Genomic DNA, 18,333 nt, shown 5'->3' with positions numbered 1-18,333 from the left:
TGCTACCTCTATGGTAGCAGTGTGCTACATTCACATTAGTACTAACAAGATAATCTCAAAAATTACCGAGAACAATATGAACAAAACAAATCATATAACTGAAGAACACTTACGGAGTGGATCTATAGCTTTAATAGGCTTGAGCGTTTCCACGTATGGACCTCTACCATACTGATTCTCAGCTGCAACTCGGAAGACATACTGAGTACCTTCCATCAGATATTTAGCCAAGTGACTACGTTTCTTGGAGGATGATGAGATGGCTACCCACTGTGCAGAAGCTACATCTTTTCTTTCCACCACATAGTTGGTAATGACAGAGCCACCATCATCTTCTGGTTCCATCCATGTGAGATAGCAAGAATCGCTTCTAACTTCACTGACTTGCAGATTTCTAGGTGGTCCAGGCTTATCTAATATTGTCAAAAATTTAATTCATTATTTATTTGATAACCAAAACATTTTTTTATCAAACTTAGTAGATGGTTAAGAGAAATGAATATAGATCATGCAATTTTTAGTCCTTTTTCTACTGTGTATTTTTTTAACTCAGTTTATTGATATTTTACAGAAATTAATTTATTTCTTAATCTCTAATTATAGAATGAAAACATGCATTATAAAAGGAATATCAAAAAGATTACCTAAGACCACAACTTTTACTGAAACAGTCTTTGAACCAGCTGGATTTTCAACTGTCAGGGAGTAAATTCCACCATCTTCATGGACAGTGTTACGAATTTCAAGCTTACTGCCAACTCCTGTAACCTCAATGTCAGCTTTGGGTGAGACCTCATGATCTTCTTTCTTCCACGTAACTTTTGGGAATGGAACGCCTTTAATAACAGCACTAAGTCTCAGGGTATCTCCAGCTTTTACATGCTGTTCTCGGGCCATGTTAGCATCAAGTATCAGCTCAGGAGGTTCTGGAATCAAAATTATATGCTTTTAGAAAATGAAGAAAAAATCTCTTCTTAGGTAAACTTGTCTGAATTTATTAAACTCACCAAGTCTGTCCTTTACTTCTACTGGATCAGGAACATAGGCTGGTTCAGATTCACCTGCTGCATTGACTGCCTTGACCCTGAATTTATAGGTCAAACCCTCAGTAAGGCCAGTGACTTTGTATTTTGTTTCAGGACAAGAATCTGCTGCAAGATTAGCCTTTTTCCATTCTTCATCTCCAACCTTCTGATATTCAACAAGGTAGCCAATTATCTTGCCATTACCATCATGACGTGGTGGTTGCCAAGATAAATCAACTGAATTTTTAGTTTTATCTACTGCTTCTGGATTAATGGGTGGACTTGGTTTTGCTGTTTCAAAAACAAAAAAAATAAGGAAAAGAAATAAACTTAAAATTATTTTCTAGCTGAAGAGTGCATTAAAATTTCAATGAGAAATTATGTGTAATACTTTACCGATTGGATCTCTAGCAAAAATTGGCTTTGATGGTGGACTAGGATCACCAACACCGATTTCGTTTTCTGCTGAAACACGGAATTCATATTGACAGCCTTCAAGGAGGTCAGGTACTTTGAACTGAGTACCAGGGAAAATCGTGTCTTTGGTAACTCTGACCCATCTTGGAGCCATTGTTTCCTTCTTTTCTACAATATAGTTTGTTATTGGTTTGCCTCCATCATATGGTTTATTCCAAACCACTACTGCAGAGTCTTTGGTAACATCCTTAATGATTGGTTGCTCAGGTGCATCAGGAACACCTGGAGAAAAAAAAAAAAGGAAAAAGAAAATATTTTATGAGCTCTACAAAAAGTGTAAAGATTAAAGTATCAAAGTAAGATTGCAAATGAATAACATACGGAAACGGTCCTTGGCTTTCATCTCATCAGAGATGAGAGGATCACTTATGCCGTACAGATTTTCAGCATAAATTCGAATTTGATATTCTCTTCCTTCAAGCAGTTTAGGAATTTTGCATGTGGTCTTTACTGTGGCTGATGTAACTGGCATCCACAAATCTCTGTGTGTATCCTTCTTCTCAATAATGTAATTTGTAATTTCACTGCCTCCATCATCTAATGGAGGTTTCCAGGAAACTATCATGTGATCTTTATGAACTTCATCGAATATAACTGGGCCTACTGGAGGTGATGGGCGATCTGTTTGAGAAAAACATAAAGCATACTCATGCTATTTTATGAACTTCACATAAGACATAGATTAAACAGTGTTGATACAGTAAATATATTATGAAAGTAGAAACATGGCATCACAGTTTCAATAAGGAATCAACACCTCTTTAATACATGTTTGACTTACTGGACTTAATTCCTTAATGCTTATAAAGTATTTGGTGATTCACATTTTCTACATTGTTGACATTCTCTAAATGCTTGTAAAGACATTAAACTGTTCATGCTGAATAACTTAATCCAGAGTTAACTATGTACTCTAAATTAATAAATAGTATTTCAGTATAAATGAGAATGTAGTAAATAATATTATTGTAATAAAGAACAGATTTTAATATCCACATTTTATATAGTTCAATGAATTCTAATCACTACTACAAATAATGGACAATACCGTTGTTCAGTAAAACCTACCAACAACATTAACTTGACAAAATCCTTTTCTTGATCCTGTGCTGTTTTCCACAGTAACACAATATTTGCCTGAGTCTTCACGGACAGATTTTACAATCCCCAGGCAAAGAGTTGTAGGAGTTGTCTTGATCTTTGTACGGTCATCTTCTTTTACAACAATATCATCCTTTAGCCAAGTAACCTTTGGTGTGGGCTTGCCTGAGTAACGTCCAGTCAGGCTGAAAGCTTCACCAACCCTAACAATAAGCTTGTCTCTGAAGTCAAGGTCAAGTGATGGAGGAGCTGAAAGATGATATTAGAACACAATGTCCATAAATGTCAGCAATATTAGTAAGAAAAAGTAAGCAATCAGTAAAGGTAATCACTGTTTTAAAAAGAAATGTGACAATGATACATACCAATTTCATCCTTGCAGGTGATTGGTTTTGTGCAAAATGATGGTTTGCCTTGCCCCACAATATTGCAAGCACTCACACGATACTCATAGGTGTCACCCTCTTTCAAGCCTTCTACAGTGTATTTCCTATCAAGCATTTTCTCCTTTGTAACTTTGTGGAATTTCTCTTTTCCAATGAGACGGCTCTCTAGAACATACATGGTGATTTCTGAGCCTCCATCATATTTTGGAGGATTCCAAGTTAATGTAACAGAGTTCTTGGTAACTGCTTTTACTTCCAGGTCTTCTGGACGGTCAGGAACAGCTGTGGACAACAGGAAAATACAGTAAATACATTTTTCTGCATATCCATTTCATATGACAGTAATCCAAATCTGAAAATATACTTACTTATAGGAGATCTAATAACAATTTCTTTGGTAGTCTCTGTGAATGGACCCATGCCAATTATATTCTCAGCTGCAATTCGGAAAAAGTAAGCTTTCCCTTCAATGAGTCCCTGAACAGTAGCATTTTGTCTTGTAACTGTGTAGCTTACTGGAGTCCAAGCTCTATGGTCAGATTCACGTTTTTCAATGATATAGTTGGTAATAGGAGAACCACCATCATCTTCTGGTGTAAACCATGTCAATTTGCAAGAGTCATTGGTCAGGTTCTCAGTAAGGAATGGCATTCCAACTGGGCCTGGCACATCTGAAAGTAAAGAAGTATTTAAGCACAGGTGCTGAACATTATGAAATTTTACTTGCTCACAAGGATGAAGTTGCTATTTACCTAGCACATCAACAATAATATTCTTCTTCCGCTCACCACCAGCATTTTTAGCAAGTAAAGTGTATAGACCCTGATGGCTTCTCTTGCAATTCTTGATAACCAAAGAAGAACTAATAGCTGTTTCTTCAATTTTGGCTTCTTCTGGTAAAGCTTGGTCATCCCTACTCCACGTCACTGTTGGAGCTGGTTTTCCTGAGACATATGCTATGATTCGAATTACTCCTCCAGCATGAACAACAATTCTGTCCCTGACACTTGCATCCAAATTAATATCAGGAGCCACTGTTGGAGGTGAACAAAAAAAAATTTTAATGAACTTTTTTTTCTCACTTTCACGTAAAGGTACTGAAAATGTAAATATAAACGATAAATACCAATTCTGTCCTTCATTTCGATAATGTCTGTAACTTCTCCAGGCTCACCGATGCCAGCAGCATTCACTGCTCTAACTCTAAATTTGTAAAAACATCCTTCTTTTAATCCCGCCACAACAAACTTTGTTCCTCTAATTTCTTTATCTTTTACCTGGAAAAAATATTATAACATCAGCTAACATCAAGGTATCATCAATTTCTTTGTGATGTTTGAAGCAAATCTTAGACCAGAAGTTGTTTCAGATTTACAAGCACAAGACAGTCTTAAGCATATATGGATCTAGCTCACATAGAATTCTTAAGAATTTGTGTACAGAAATGCAGGACATAGGCATACAAGCTAATTTGAAGATCCACCTTCCTTATAATTCTATCAGACAAGGATGTTATAGTACTTACAATGGTCTATGGACTCAGAATAATTACATGTAATTTTGGACAAATAAACTCATGTAGATGGCAGTGGAAAAAAAATAAAATTCTTTGATCCTTTAAAACCCAATATGAAGCCTGTTTACCTGGAAATAGTGCAGCAAATTTAGGTATTACTTAAGACACACCCAAATGTTTATGGAAATACAAAAAGTAGCCAATGTATAAATCAGTAGTAGCCAATGTATAAATCAGTTAAATTTTTAAGTAATACAGAGGAATCAACAAGGAGGGGGGCTTTGCTGGAGGGGAATGTGAAGCTGAAGCCTTGGCTGCAGTGACCATACAGTTTGAGATTTTTAGGGTGGCAAGGATGGTGCACAGTAAGATGGACTTCAGGAGAGTGGACTTTGGCCTCTTTAGGGTTCTGCTTGGTGGACTTCCATGGGATAAAACCCTGGAGGGAAGAGGAGCCGAGGAAAGCTGCATCATATTCAAGGATCACATCCTCCAAGCTCAGGTGGGCTTGAGAGGTGGGCCAGCGCAAACCTCATGAAGTTCAACAAGGCCAAGTGCAAGGTCCTACACCTGGGTTGGAGCAATCCCAAGCACAACTACAGAGTGGGTGGCAGATAGATTGAGAGCATCCCTCAGGAGGACTTGAGGGTGTTGACTAACGAGGTCATCATGAGCCAGCATGATGACCATGCTGGTCATCATGGTTTGGCAGCCCATAAAGCCAACTGTAGGCTGGGCTGCATGAAAAGGAGTATGGCCAGCAGGTCAAGGGAGAGAATTCTCCCCCTTTGCTCTGGTGAGACCCCACCTGCAGTACTATGTTCAGCTCTGGGGTCCCCAACACCAGGGGAATGTGGACCTGCTCAAATGAGTCCAGAGGAGGACCATGAAGATGATCAGAGGACTGGAGTACCTCTCCTATGAAGACAGGCCGAGAGTTGAGCTTGTTCAGCCTGGAGAAGAGAAGGCTCCAAGGAGACCTTAAAATAGCCATACAATACCTAAAGGAGTCCTACAAGAAATCTGAAGAGGGACATTTTACAATGGCATGTAGTGATAGGACAAGGGATAATGCCTTTAAACTGAAAGATGATAGATTTAGATTAGACATTAAGGAAAAATTCTCAACTATGATGGTAGTGAGGCACTGGAACAGGTTTCCCAGAGAAGTTGTTAAAACTGGCTGTGCTTAAGGCCCAGTTGGATAGGGTTTTGAGCTACCTGGTCTAGTGGGAGGTGTCCCTGTCTGTGGCAGTGAGTTTGGAACTAGATGATCTTTAATGTCCCTTCCAACCTAACCATTCTGTGATTCTATGATTATTAAAAAAAAAGAAATCAGTAGTGCATTATTGAAAAAATATTTCAGTGCTGAACTATTAAAAAAAAAATCAGTTCCTGACCATGGTGGGGGAGTTGTTACTAGATGATCTTTAAGGTACCTTCTAACCCAAACATTCCATGATTCTACATTCACTGAAAATATAGGGACATAGTAATTGCAAATGATTTGGTACAGTCTGATACCAGTGAGACTTACTTTTGTGCCAGTTCTGACTTGGTCTTGTCTTCTATTCTTCTATCACAATTACCTACATCTGTTCTCACATCTTTACACAGATTTTTTTTTTTCTTTTTCAGTTTAGGAAACTGCAAAATTAACTTGATGTTGTGGAGGGAGAATTACTGACTCTTACAGTTGGTCTTATGTTTTAAGCATATGAAGATAATTATGGTGCAAAAACATGAACTTTTAGAAAATAACTTGCATAGTGAAAATATATAAAAATATATCTTTGAGAGATGTATTTTGATAGACACACAGAGAAAATAAATGCAGATATCGCAATATTTTTCTACCTACCCGTTCCCATTCTTCCTTTCCTTCCTCTTTATACTCAACAATGTAGCCAGTGACCCTGGAACCACCATCCTTTAGTGGTGGAGACCATTCCAAGTCCACAGAAGACTTTGTCCAATCAGTAACTTTTGGAATAGGAGGGCCAGGTGGGGCTGAAAAATATCAACGTACATCATCATTACAGCATAACAATATGTTCTGTGCTCTTATCTGAATATTTTCACATTCAAAAATAGGAATCTAGAATACTTACCAATAGGATCTCTAGCAACTGCTGGATCAGATGGCATGCTTGGTGGGCCAACACCAGCTGCATTGATAGCTGAAACACGGAACTGATATTCTGAGCCTTCAATAAGACCTGTAACTTTGTATGAAACTCCTAGTGTCATAGGTTTGATAGGATCACGATTAACCCTGGTCCATCTCTTTCCACTAGTCTCCTTGCGCTCCAACCAGTAACCAGTAATAGGAGAGCCACCATCATGTTCTGGTTCTTCCCAGTTTACAGTCATTGAGTCACGTGTTATACTGCTAACTGTTGGCTTGTCACAAGGTCCAGGAACAGCTGGGTGAAAAAAATGACACATAGCTTGTAAAAATACACTAAAGAAACATAGAGATAGCTAGAATGCAAAGAAGAGCTATGCACTCACATGGTCACAGCTGCATTATGTAGTTACCTATCTACATGAGACACCTGCCCTCTCACCTTCCCATCCCTGTTCAGGTACATATACTTCTGTGAAACATAGAATATCTTCCCTTCAAATTACAATTGTAAAAAAATTGTTTATTTTGCCTTACTGGATCTATCTAATTTCACTGCACAGTCTAACCTTGGATGTTTTAAGAATGATTTTCTAATGAAAGCCTAGTATTTCTTCTACATCAGAGCTATTCTGCCTAATTTATCTTTCAAAACTGAAGTCAGGAAATTGACCTTTCCTGATCTATCATGTAAAAAATGTCTCAAACAAAACAGAATGACCTGAATCTTATCAGATAAATCCTTATTCATACATTAAAACCTTAAAAAAGCTTGAGTTTGCATTTTAATATATAACACTGAGGGAAAAATTGTTTTAAGTACTACACGTACCTTTAACAACTAATTACTAATGCTAAAACTCTTCAAGCTAGTCTAGAAAACCTATTTATATGAAGAGAGAAAAGTAGTAGTGGTATTTAACAGATGCTGTACACATACCAGCATACTAAAACAACTGACATAATTTGGAAGCATATTTGTACTTACTGAAAAGGTTTCGTGCTGTTTCTGGTTCACTATCCAAAGGTTCTCCAATACCATATTTGTTTTGTGCCATAATACGGAACACATATTCATGGCCTTCCATCAACTTGGGAACAGTGAATAAGCATTCCTTAGGCTCATTAGTAACAGGTACCCATGTCTTCCTATTTGCTTCTTTTTTCTCTATAACATAGTTTGTAATCTTAGAACCACCATCATCCAATGGAGGAAGCCATGATATTGTCATTTTATCAGCCAAAATGGATTCAAATTTAATAGGTCCTACTGGAGGTCCAGGACGGCCTAAAGGACACAATTTATAAAGAAGAATAAATTAAAATACTATTAAAATTAAGTAACACATGAATGGTCTAAATAGATGCAGTGCATAAGAGTTCTTGATACCTACCAAGAACGTTTAGTCTCATCTCCTTTGAAGCAGTTCCCAGATTATTTGCAGCTGTTATAGTATATAAGCCTGTATCATTTCTCCGAGATTGTTGAATTAATAAAGTGCAGCTATCTTCACCAACAATCTTGTTGACATGTTGATCGTACATCACTGGTGTTTTGTCATCTGGTTTCTTTGGAGAAGCTTTTAGCCATGTTAATGTGGGAAAGGGTACACCCTTTATCTTGGCCACAATGTTGACATCTGTTCCTTCTTCAACCTCCATGAATTCTTTGAGTTCAATAGATGGTGGGCCTACAGAAAATATTGAAAAAATTAACATACAAAAATACTTCTTAATTTTAAAATGGAATTTGTATTTGCTGGTATCAGTTAGTACTTACATGTCTGGTCTTTGACAACAAGTGGGCCAACAGTGGCTGAAGGCCTACTAGGACCTGCTATATTTACAGCTTTGACTCTGAATTCGTATTCTCCACCTTCGACAAGGTCCTCAACAGTAAACTTCGTTTCTTCCACGTCACGTCTGTTGCATTGCTTCCAAGTCTCCTTCACTTCTCCCGTACGATCCCAGCGGAGACATTCAACATTATAATGTGTAACAGGAGCCCCACCATCATTCTTTGGTGGTTTCCATGTCAAACTCACTGTGTTCTTAGTTACAAGGCCAATCTTTAGTTTAATAGGTGGATCAGGAGGATCTTCACAAACAAAACAGAAATGTGAATAAATCCACCATATAGTGCCATCTGACTTTAAATAATTTGTTTGACTTTGATTTTACTTACGGATTGGATCCCTGGCTGTGGTCCGTTGAATGGTTTCTGCAGGAGGGCCAACACCAAAACGGTTTTCTGCACGTACCCGGAAGAAATACTCTTGGCCAGATATGAGATCAGGTACAACAAAGGAAGTACTTCCACAATTTGCATTGACTTTAGTCCAGGCCTTCCCATCGATAGTTCTTTTTTCTATAACGTAGCCTCTGATTCTATCTCCACCATCATCATCTGGCATCTTCCATGAAAGTTTACAACTACCTCTTGTGATATCACTTACTTTTAGGTCTTTTGGTGGACCTGGGACATCTGTTAAGACAAAAGCCCAACAATTTTACTTAAGTACATAGAAAAATAAAGACTAAAATCTAGTATCCAAATATTTCAATGTCTGTAAGACATACCAAGCACATTGACTCTGACATGCACAGTTTTTTGTCCTGCTTTGTTCTTTGCTGTGATGCTGTATCGTCCAGAATGACTTCTGTTGCACTCAGGGATGATAATCGCTGAATGTGTTTCAGTTGCTTCCACCTGTGCATTACAGAAAGAGAACAGATCCACTTTGAATACTTCTGTTTGAAAAATGCAACACTATGTTACAAAATACAACAATGTTACAAAAAATATTTGCTTTACCTGAGCTTCTTCAGGTATATTATGACCACCCTCCTATAAAGAAAACAAAATTATGTAAATATGAAAGGTGGCAAGTTTAAATGTCTGGAAACACATGTAGAAAGATTTTTCTTTTACTAACCTTTGCTGTTGTCTTTGCTTTTCCTTCAAACTCCCAGAATGTTTTTGGAACTGGACGACCCTTGATAACAGCTGGGATTTTAATTGTTGTGCCAGCACGACAAGAGAGAAAATCCTGTGCTCCAATATCAAGGAAGATTTCTGGTTCCTCTGCAAAAATGTTTAAATATATAAATTTCAAGAGGTACTGAAATTAAGTTTTTGCCAGCACTGAAATAAAACCGTACAGAAACATGCAGAATACAGGACTATGAAGGAAAGGTTGTGTGTGTGAAAAGGTATCTGGGAAATGGATGAATAGAAAAATTTTTTGTAGTCATTTCTTCATAAAATACACATTATTTCCTCAGTATGACTGAGGTGCTCATCAGTTTTCTAATGGATCCTGCCCTGGTAATTGTCATCATGACACTTTCAAAAATGTTTGTCAATCTTTTGTTATATTTTTTGCATAATTGCTCTGTTTTGACTAGCTTGGTTGGTAACCTGCTTGGACATTCACAGCAGTAGGTGGCATTTAAGTGTAAATACCTAAATTAATTCCAAGAACACATACCTAGAATATCTTGGACAGGTATTTCTGATGTTGCAGGACTTGGTTCTGATTCTCCAGCAGCATTTACAGCTTTCACCCTAAATCGATATTTTCTGAGCTCTTTCAAGTTGGGAATAACACATTCACAAGTAGGAAAGAGTTTGTCTCCTTCATTCACCTTCTTCCAGTCAGAACTACCTTCATCTTGCATTTCAACAATATATCCTTTTATAGGACTGCCACCATCCTTTTGTGGAGGCTTCCATGCAAGAGCTACAGATGATTTGGTTTTATCTTTGACCTCTGGGCAAGATGGTGGACCAGGAACAACTTGTAAAACAAGAGCAAGTAAATATTATCTGAGAGTTAGGGTCTGCATACATTTTTTTCTGAATATTTTCTAGAAGAATGCAAGTATTTTCACTTTCTTTCGCCATGCATAGTGTATAATCATAGAACACGCACACTAATTACATATAATACATTATTAAGGGATACTTAAGGTAACAAGGCATGAAAACTGAACTCTTCAAGAATAAAGAAAAACAATAATATAAAAATCTGATTCTGAACTCAGGTTCATTTGGTAGTGTTCGCACTGGTGTAATCACCATTTAAGGTTCTTAAAAGAGGTAAAAAAATAAAGATAATTATTTTCAAAAGGCTGACAAACAGCAAATCAGAAAACTGCTTTTTGAGTCAATACATTCTTTTTGGCTTAATGAAAGCAAAGCATTGGATTAATTGCATTAAATTCCATACAAATTATAGCAGCACATTTTGGTTCTGGTGTGATATAGTCTTTTAAAACAGTCACACAAATTATATACTTACATATGGGATCTGCTGCTAAGGCAGGATCAGATGGTTCACTGGGAGGACCAATTCCAGCAAGATTTTCAGCCATAACTCTAAACTGGTATTCAACACCTTCAGCCAAACGAAGCACATTGTACTGTAGACCTTTTACTGATGGCTTTGTTACTGGAGCCCTGTTAACACGTGACCAGTAGACACCTCCCACCTCTCTTTTCTCCAACCAATAGCCAGTTATTGGGCTGCCACCATCATTCAAAGGAGGCTCCCAAGTCACCAGCATTGATGATCTGGTGCGATCTAAAATTTTTGGCTTGCCGGGGGGTCCAGGAAGGCCATAGGGATCCTTAATAACAACTTTTTCTGAGAGGCATTCATCACTTATTCCATATTTGTTTACAGCCCGGACTCTAAATTGATATTTTTCATTTGTTGCAAGATTCCATACCTGAAAGTAAGATTTAAATCAATACTTGGCTACTTTCAGAATAAACTTAAATAAATTTGATGTTACGCAGCAGTTTTCACTTTACATTATGTCTTGGAATCTTAGTGACATACCTATGCTTATGTACTACACAGCTGTATATAATGCCCTAGGGATATTATTGCACATGCATGGGACCAAACTTTAAAAGTGGTTTGGTTTGGCAGTTGGTAAAGCTATGAATAATGCTGAAAAATGGAGAGGAAGATGCCTTCCAAATTAATCTGAGATTAAGTAGCAAAAGAGAACTTTCTTTTTTTTTTTTTTTTTTTTGTCAGACGAGGAAAACACACAGACATAGACGGGCAACATTCATCCAATGATTCTGGAATCTAAATGGAGCATGAGCAGGTATCAGCAAATAGCAGTTTTCATTAGATGTTCATTACTGCTATTTTTTATGTATACTAAAGTATGTAATAAAGATATTTTATAAATTACCCCAAATCTTCTGTCAACAACACTTTTGGAGACTTCTTCCCACTCAGCTTTCTTCCTACTAGCATCACGCTTCTCAATAATGTAATGGGTAATTTCACTACCACCATTATCAAGAGGCGCATCCCATGTTAAATAGCATGATTCTGCTTTAATATCAGAAACAGCAAGATTCCTTGGTGGAGAAGGACGATCTGTATGAAAGCAACAGAGCATAGAATCACATTAAGAAAAAGGTAAAAAAATTCTATTAGCTGTCATTTTTAAAAAAATGTTTCATCCTTACCATACACTTCAACATGCACATTGCGAAATGCAGTGCCAAGACGATTGGAAGCTCTCACAGTGTAAGTGCCTTTATCAGCCCTCACTGCTGCAGGCAGGAAAAGTTCAGTTTTTGCCTCACTTCTAGATACTTCTTCCTTGGTTATCTTAAGTGCATCGGATGTTTGGTCAATTAAAACTTCATTCTTGTCCCATTCAATCTTTGGCATTGGCAGACCTGTCACATCAGCAGGAATATTAACTGGTTCTCCTGCCTTCACTTTGATAGTATCTCCTCTCACAGCCAAGCGTAATGTAACAGTTGGAGGTACTGAAAACAAGAAGAAAAATGGCAAATTAAACATTGAGACAAAACAGAGAAATTGGCTTTCAGTGTTCTGGAGATATCTGTATGGATTTCTTTAAAGCAGATGTACCTTCATCATCTTGTATAACTACATTGAGAGGCAATGATGGTTCACTTTCTCCAATAGCATTGACAGCTTTGACACGGAATTCATACATATGAAGTTCGTCAAGTTTATCAACAAGAAGAGATGTTTTTGGACAGAGCCTTGCATTAACTCTTTCATAGTCTTTAGAATCATGTCTCCTCTTCTCAACAATATATCCTAAGATTGGACTGCCACCATCACTACGTGGAGGTTTCCAATCAAGTGTAATGCTTGACTTTGTCCTCTCTGTGTACATAAACCTCTCAGGTGCTGTTGGAGGACCTATTAACATGGAAAAATTATAATGAAAAAAACATTTAAAAATCAGAGAATTTCTGATCATACAAATACGGTATCTCTGGCTTTTTAAAGCCATAGCTTTTGTATGCAAAGTATGTGAGTATGGTTAGGGATAAAGTTTCTCATGTATGTGGATAAAAAGGTAACAAATACTCTCAGCAGATATTAGTATTTTGTTACATAACCATAGTATTTTCACAGAACTGACTCAGGGATCTGACCGAAGTCAGTAATCTAAGGCAGATGCTTCAACTAGTAGAAAAGTAAATACATTTTCCAGATAGAAAGGAATCCACAAAATAATACTGGTTTATTAACCTACAATTAAAATTGTTTAAAGCAATTAAATTTAAAAATTAGTCATCTTACCTAATGGATCAACTGCGAGAATAGGTCCTATTTCAACAGGTGGACCAGTACCAAACTTATTCTTGGCACTAACACGGAATTTATATTCTTGCCCTTCAACTAGACCTGTTATATCACATTTAGATCTCTCTGTGTCTACAGCTAGTCTCCATGTATGCATTTTGGCATCCTTCCGCTCAACAATAAAGCCTGTGATATCACTGCCACCATCATCTTCAGGATCAGACCAGTTCAGCAAACACATCTTTCTGTTTGTGACCACTGGCTTTAGGTCAAGGACTGGCCCAGGAACATCTGAAAAAACAAAATCAGGATAAAGCCTAAACGTTGTCTCACCAGATGAAATGCTCAGTTAATCAATCTTTTTTTTTTTTCTTACCAAATACTTCTACTCTGGTTCCTGCAGATTTGGAGCCACTGCTATTGGTAGCAGTAATTAGGTATCTTCCATGGTCTTTTCTTAATGCATTCTTAATGGTTAATTCAGATTTTGTGCCAACATTTTCAATAACAACTCGATCTTTGTCTAATTCACCCTCTTCCACAGCCCATACAATGGTGGGAGTAGGGCGTCCTGTCACAGTAGCAGGAATTTTAATAGTTTGTCCAGCCATGACCTGAATGCCTGCTTTGACAGAAACATCCAGCTCAACTGTGGGAGGCTCTGCAGAAAAGAGAGAAACAGTTCATTAGTTCAAAGGAGAGATTCAAAAAGACTTTTTAAGCAGTTGGATATTTCTTGAAACTAATACCATTGCAATACCTTTAGGTTCTGCAACTGTTGTGGGCTCGGTTTCACCAGGTGGTCCTTCACCAGCTGCATTAAGTGCAGTAACACGGAGTTTATAGTCTGCACCTTCTCTGACTTCTTTAACAGTATACTCTCGGACCTTAATGGGTTTCTCTGTGCAACGTGACCACTCGTTTACTCCCACCAGTTGTTTATATACATGGTAACCGGTGATATCTCCACCACCATTATACACAGGAGGCTCCCATTCTAACTCAATCGAAGTTGAGCTTGTATCAGCAACCCTTGGAATCGGTGGACCAGGTGGCACTATAAAAAAAATAGGTGCAAATCAAAGTTAAAGGTTTAAGGGGGATCTTCCTCTGTCTCCTGTCTGCTATTAGCTTCTGCTAAGATACTTACTTATTGGGTCCTGTGCAGTTTTTGGATCTGATGGGGGACTAAATTTCCCAGGACCAGCTGCATTTTCAGCACATACTCTAAAGATGTAGGTTAAGCCTTCCAATAGTCCGTCAACTTTTATTTCCAGAGCATTCACAAGGCTCCTGTTGACCCGAGCCCAATGAGTACTATTAATTTCACGTTTTTCAATCCAATATCCTATGATTGGGCTGCCATTGTCTTTTGGTTCATTCCATTTAACCAACATACTGTTGCTGGTAACATCCTCCACATCAGGCTTATTAGGTGGATCTGGTGGAGCTGAAAAAAAAGAATTGTAATTTTGTTAGCATTCTTGTCTTTCTCAGAGCTTACTCAAAGCTAAGAGAGAACTAAGATATGAGAAATTACTAATTTAAAGTAATTCATAGTTCTTCTACTCTCTTTCTCAGGAACTTTGATTTCTAACTGCAATCGGTGATCAATGGTTCTCTCTTTTAGTAAGAATATTAGTTTACTGAACATAGAGAATGTCACTATTCAAATGTCACGGTTTTAAGTGTGAAGTTTTAAAACAGTGATAGCCATTCTTATTCCCTTATCACTGAAATTAGATTGCTTTCAATATTTCCCTTTATTTCAATGGTTTAAAATATGCAATAAATAATAATTATATTGCTCAAACTTCTTGTGGGAAACATTCACATAGATGAAGCTGAGTATTCTAAGAGTCTGTGTAGTTTTACACTTGGTTTTCTGAAAAGGCTGCATTTCAAAATTAAAACTTACAGAAAGGATCTTTTGCTGTTATTGGTTTTGAAACACATGGTGGCCCTGATCCAACTCTATTTTCTGCAAATACACGGAAGAGATATTCTTTTCCTTCAATCAGTTTTGTTACATGGAATTTGCAATGTCTGAGTGTTGAACTGACAGTGACCCAGCCCATTTCAGCTTTGGTATTGTCTTTCTTTTCCAGTACATAGTTTAGGATTTCACTTCCACCATCATCAAGGGGAGGCTCCCACTTGCAAATGACAGAATTTTTCCTGACATCTTCAAATACAAAGTTGATTGGAGGCCCAGGGGTATCTGTTGGTAAAGCAATAAAAATTATGAGTAATCATCTTGTGCAGTTCTTACCCAATACTCTGAACAACTTAGTGTTTTTAAGGACATTCATAATATACCTAAAACATTGACTTCACATGAGGCTTTTGCAACACCGTGATCATTTTCCACTTTAATTGTAAATGTGCCATGGTCAGCTCTGATGGAGTCACGAATTGATAGTATAGACTCTCCTTCTTTATGGTTGTCAATACTCATACGTTCTGGCAGTGAAAGCTGGAAAGGTTTCTCTTCTTCAGCTTCATCCTTCTTCTTCCTCGTATATGTTTGTACTCTCTTTTTGATTTCCTCTGGTGTGACAACTTCATCATTCCTCAGCCAAGTGATAGATGGATAAGGTGACCCTGAAATATGTGCCTCAAGTATGATCTCATCACCTCTTTTCACCTCAAGGCCAGACTGTAGGTTTGCAGCTAGGAAGACTTTTGGAGCCTCTGTAATAACACAGAATAATAAATGAAGAGTAGAATATTCCAATATATTTGAGGGTGTATGGCAACTACTACAAACAATTAAATGAGCAATTCATACCAATAGGATCCACAGCTTTCACAAAAGGAGTAATCCGAGAAGGCTCACTAATGCCAGCAGCATTCTCAGCACGAACACGAAACTGATATTCCTTTCCTTCCTCAAGACCTTTCACTGGATAAGTTAACAGGGGTACCAGATAGTCATTGCACCTCTCCCACCTCTCCTTGCCCTTAGCGAGCTTTTCTATTATGTAGCCCATAATCTTGCTTCCACCATCAAACAGGGGTGGTTTCCATGTAAGTGTTACTGATTTTGATGTTGGATTATGGACTTCAAGGTCAACAGGAGGATCTGGAGGCTCTGTGGAAGAGTAGCAAAAGAGGGATTATATGAGAAAAGAAAGTTTAATGATTTTAGTTAAAATTCAGTTTGGTGATAATTTAGTAGTAAAAAAAAAAATCTTACGCTTCGGGTCTTCTGCAATGATTGGGTTTCTTAGTTCAAGATATTCACCTCCTCCAATCTTATTGACAGCTTTAACACGGAAATAATATTCACTGTTTGGGATAAGATCTTTGACTTGCCATGAAAGCTTATTTTCACCAGACATAACTGGGATATATGTTCTACGACCAGCTTCTCTGCGCTCCAGAACATAATGTAGAATAGGAGTGCCACCATCAAAGTCTGGAGGTTCCCAGGATATTTTGCAAGAATTCTTAGTTACTTCGCTTGCCTTAATGTCTTTACACTGTCCAGGTGGACCTGTTTTAAATAAGAATAATAAAACTAAATAGATGGGAAACTGTATTCCTACAAATATGAAATTGCACTTCATTTCTTTGCTTCTCAGAAAGAAGACCAAACTCACAAATGTTGGCTACACACTATATATATATATATATGAATTTATGCTCCTAAAGGTGTATAATATTCAGAATTCTTATAGGCATTTTCATACGTATAAGATGACTATTCATAATAATTTGGCTTTAAGCAGCCACTAAGTAGTTAGACCAATTTGTTGTAAAGTCTTGGTGTTTCTTTGTGGGATTTTGTAACATTAATGCCTTTATGGCAATCTATGTGCATCTGAGTTGAAGTGACTTCTCCACATGGCAGAAAAGGGATTTTTCTAGTCCTTTTTCCTGTCACTTGCAGGGCTCAAGTGAGGATAAGAAGCCTAGTTACCTATGACTTTGACATTGACTGAACCAGTTGTTGATGCCAGCTTGTTCTCCAATGTGATGGTATAAACACCAGCATCAGCATGAACACTATCTATGACTTCAAGCAATGCAGAGTTGTAATCACTCTTCATTGTTGTTCTGTCACCAGCTTTCAACTCTTTGCCATCCTTGTGCCATGTGATAGTTGGCGATGGAACAGCTCTGAAGGGTACAGGAATACTTAATTTCTGTCCTTTAACAACAACAATGTCACGAGTTTGTAGATCAATGGTTGGATTACCTGTAAAAGTAAGTATAATATTACTAAAAAGTTGTCAAACACCTTACTTTTTCAGTTATGCAGATCTGACAAAAAAAACCCAAAACAACCAGAATCTATTCTTACAGTCTGGGTCCTTGGCAACAACTTTTTCTGAGATGTCTGATGGCTCACTAGCTCCAACAGCATTGACAGCTCTGACTCTCAGCACATATTCTTTGTCTGGAACAACACCTTCCTCCACTTTACATTTTAGATCTTTTATTGGACGAGAATTGATCCGCATCCATTTTTCTGTTCCTGCTTCGCACATCTCAACATTATACCCAATAATAGGGCTTCCACCATTCTTTTCAGGTGGTTTCCATGCAATGCAAATATGCTTTCGACCTGCATCTGTGACATGTAAATCCTGAGGAGGTGAAGGAGGACCTGCAGATATAGAAAAGAATCGTATAATTTTTCTTCCATAATATCTGTTCTACACAGTACTTTGCTTCTATAATACACTGCATATTACACTATTACTTACTTGTTGGATCTTCAATATGAATGAGGTCAGTTGGTTCACTGGGGTGACCACAGCCAGCTTCATTTTCTGCACGAACCTGGAACTGTACATCTGTACCTTCGATGACATCAGTCACTCTGAAATTGCAGTCTGGACCAGCTGTCTTGCCGGCTTTTACCCAGCGAGTGGCTAGTTTTTCTTTCTTTTCAATAACATATCTGAATAAATTGGGGAAAATACTATGAGGCACTTGCAATATGAACACTTCAGAATTCTTGCTCAATAAAAGAGATAAATAGAGATTAGAATAGTTTAGACAATGGAAAAAAAAGTCAAGAGAGTCACAGTGGACTTTACTTCACAATTCAGCCCCTTAAGCCCTGGTAGGTCTTGGATGCAATGGG

General features: G+C 37.6%; 1 protein-coding gene across 1 annotated transcript in view; it reads right to left on the bottom strand.

Moving 5' to 3' along the window:
• The window catches only part of TTN (titin), a 246,511-nt gene that overhangs the window by 61,873 nt on the left and 166,305 nt on the right, over window positions 1-18,333 (bottom strand). Inside the window, exons 162-196 of the mRNA XM_034065601.1 lie at window positions 17,951-18,147; window positions 17,545-17,850; window positions 17,161-17,439; window positions 16,435-16,734; window positions 16,027-16,329; window positions 15,555-15,929; window positions 15,154-15,456; window positions 14,386-14,685; window positions 13,996-14,292; window positions 13,612-13,896; window positions 13,233-13,526; window positions 12,546-12,845; window positions 12,131-12,439; window positions 11,848-12,038; window positions 10,938-11,367; window positions 10,125-10,433; window positions 9,570-9,718; window positions 9,449-9,481; window positions 9,214-9,343; window positions 8,819-9,118; window positions 8,414-8,731; window positions 8,028-8,324; window positions 7,622-7,921; window positions 6,617-6,931; window positions 6,367-6,515; window positions 4,116-4,266; window positions 3,742-4,023; window positions 3,358-3,660; window positions 2,969-3,271; window positions 2,571-2,852; window positions 1,824-2,123; window positions 1,422-1,724; window positions 1,008-1,316; window positions 645-926; window positions 114-413 (exon numbers count right to left, since the gene is read on the bottom strand). Of these exons, the coding sequence (XP_033921492.1) occupies window positions 114-413; window positions 645-926; window positions 1,008-1,316; window positions 1,422-1,724; window positions 1,824-2,123; window positions 2,571-2,852; window positions 2,969-3,271; window positions 3,358-3,660; window positions 3,742-4,023; window positions 4,116-4,266; window positions 6,367-6,515; window positions 6,617-6,931; window positions 7,622-7,921; window positions 8,028-8,324; window positions 8,414-8,731; window positions 8,819-9,118; window positions 9,214-9,343; window positions 9,449-9,481; window positions 9,570-9,718; window positions 10,125-10,433; window positions 10,938-11,367; window positions 11,848-12,038; window positions 12,131-12,439; window positions 12,546-12,845; window positions 13,233-13,526; window positions 13,612-13,896; window positions 13,996-14,292; window positions 14,386-14,685; window positions 15,154-15,456; window positions 15,555-15,929; window positions 16,027-16,329; window positions 16,435-16,734; window positions 17,161-17,439; window positions 17,545-17,850; window positions 17,951-18,147 (9,584 nt within the window). The remainder of the gene's footprint in view (window positions 1-113; window positions 414-644; window positions 927-1,007; window positions 1,317-1,421; window positions 1,725-1,823; window positions 2,124-2,570; window positions 2,853-2,968; window positions 3,272-3,357; window positions 3,661-3,741; window positions 4,024-4,115; window positions 4,267-6,366; window positions 6,516-6,616; window positions 6,932-7,621; window positions 7,922-8,027; window positions 8,325-8,413; window positions 8,732-8,818; window positions 9,119-9,213; window positions 9,344-9,448; window positions 9,482-9,569; window positions 9,719-10,124; window positions 10,434-10,937; window positions 11,368-11,847; window positions 12,039-12,130; window positions 12,440-12,545; window positions 12,846-13,232; window positions 13,527-13,611; window positions 13,897-13,995; window positions 14,293-14,385; window positions 14,686-15,153; window positions 15,457-15,554; window positions 15,930-16,026; window positions 16,330-16,434; window positions 16,735-17,160; window positions 17,440-17,544; window positions 17,851-17,950; window positions 18,148-18,333) is intronic.

The sequence above is a fragment of the Melopsittacus undulatus genome, chromosome 8 (assembly GCF_012275295.1).
Source record: "Melopsittacus undulatus isolate bMelUnd1 chromosome 8, bMelUnd1.mat.Z, whole genome shotgun sequence".
Lineage (NCBI taxonomy): Eukaryota > Metazoa > Chordata > Aves > Psittaciformes > Psittaculidae > Melopsittacus > Melopsittacus undulatus.
The sequence above is the reverse complement of the archived record's forward strand: the minus strand, read 5'-3'. Positions and strand labels throughout refer to the sequence as shown.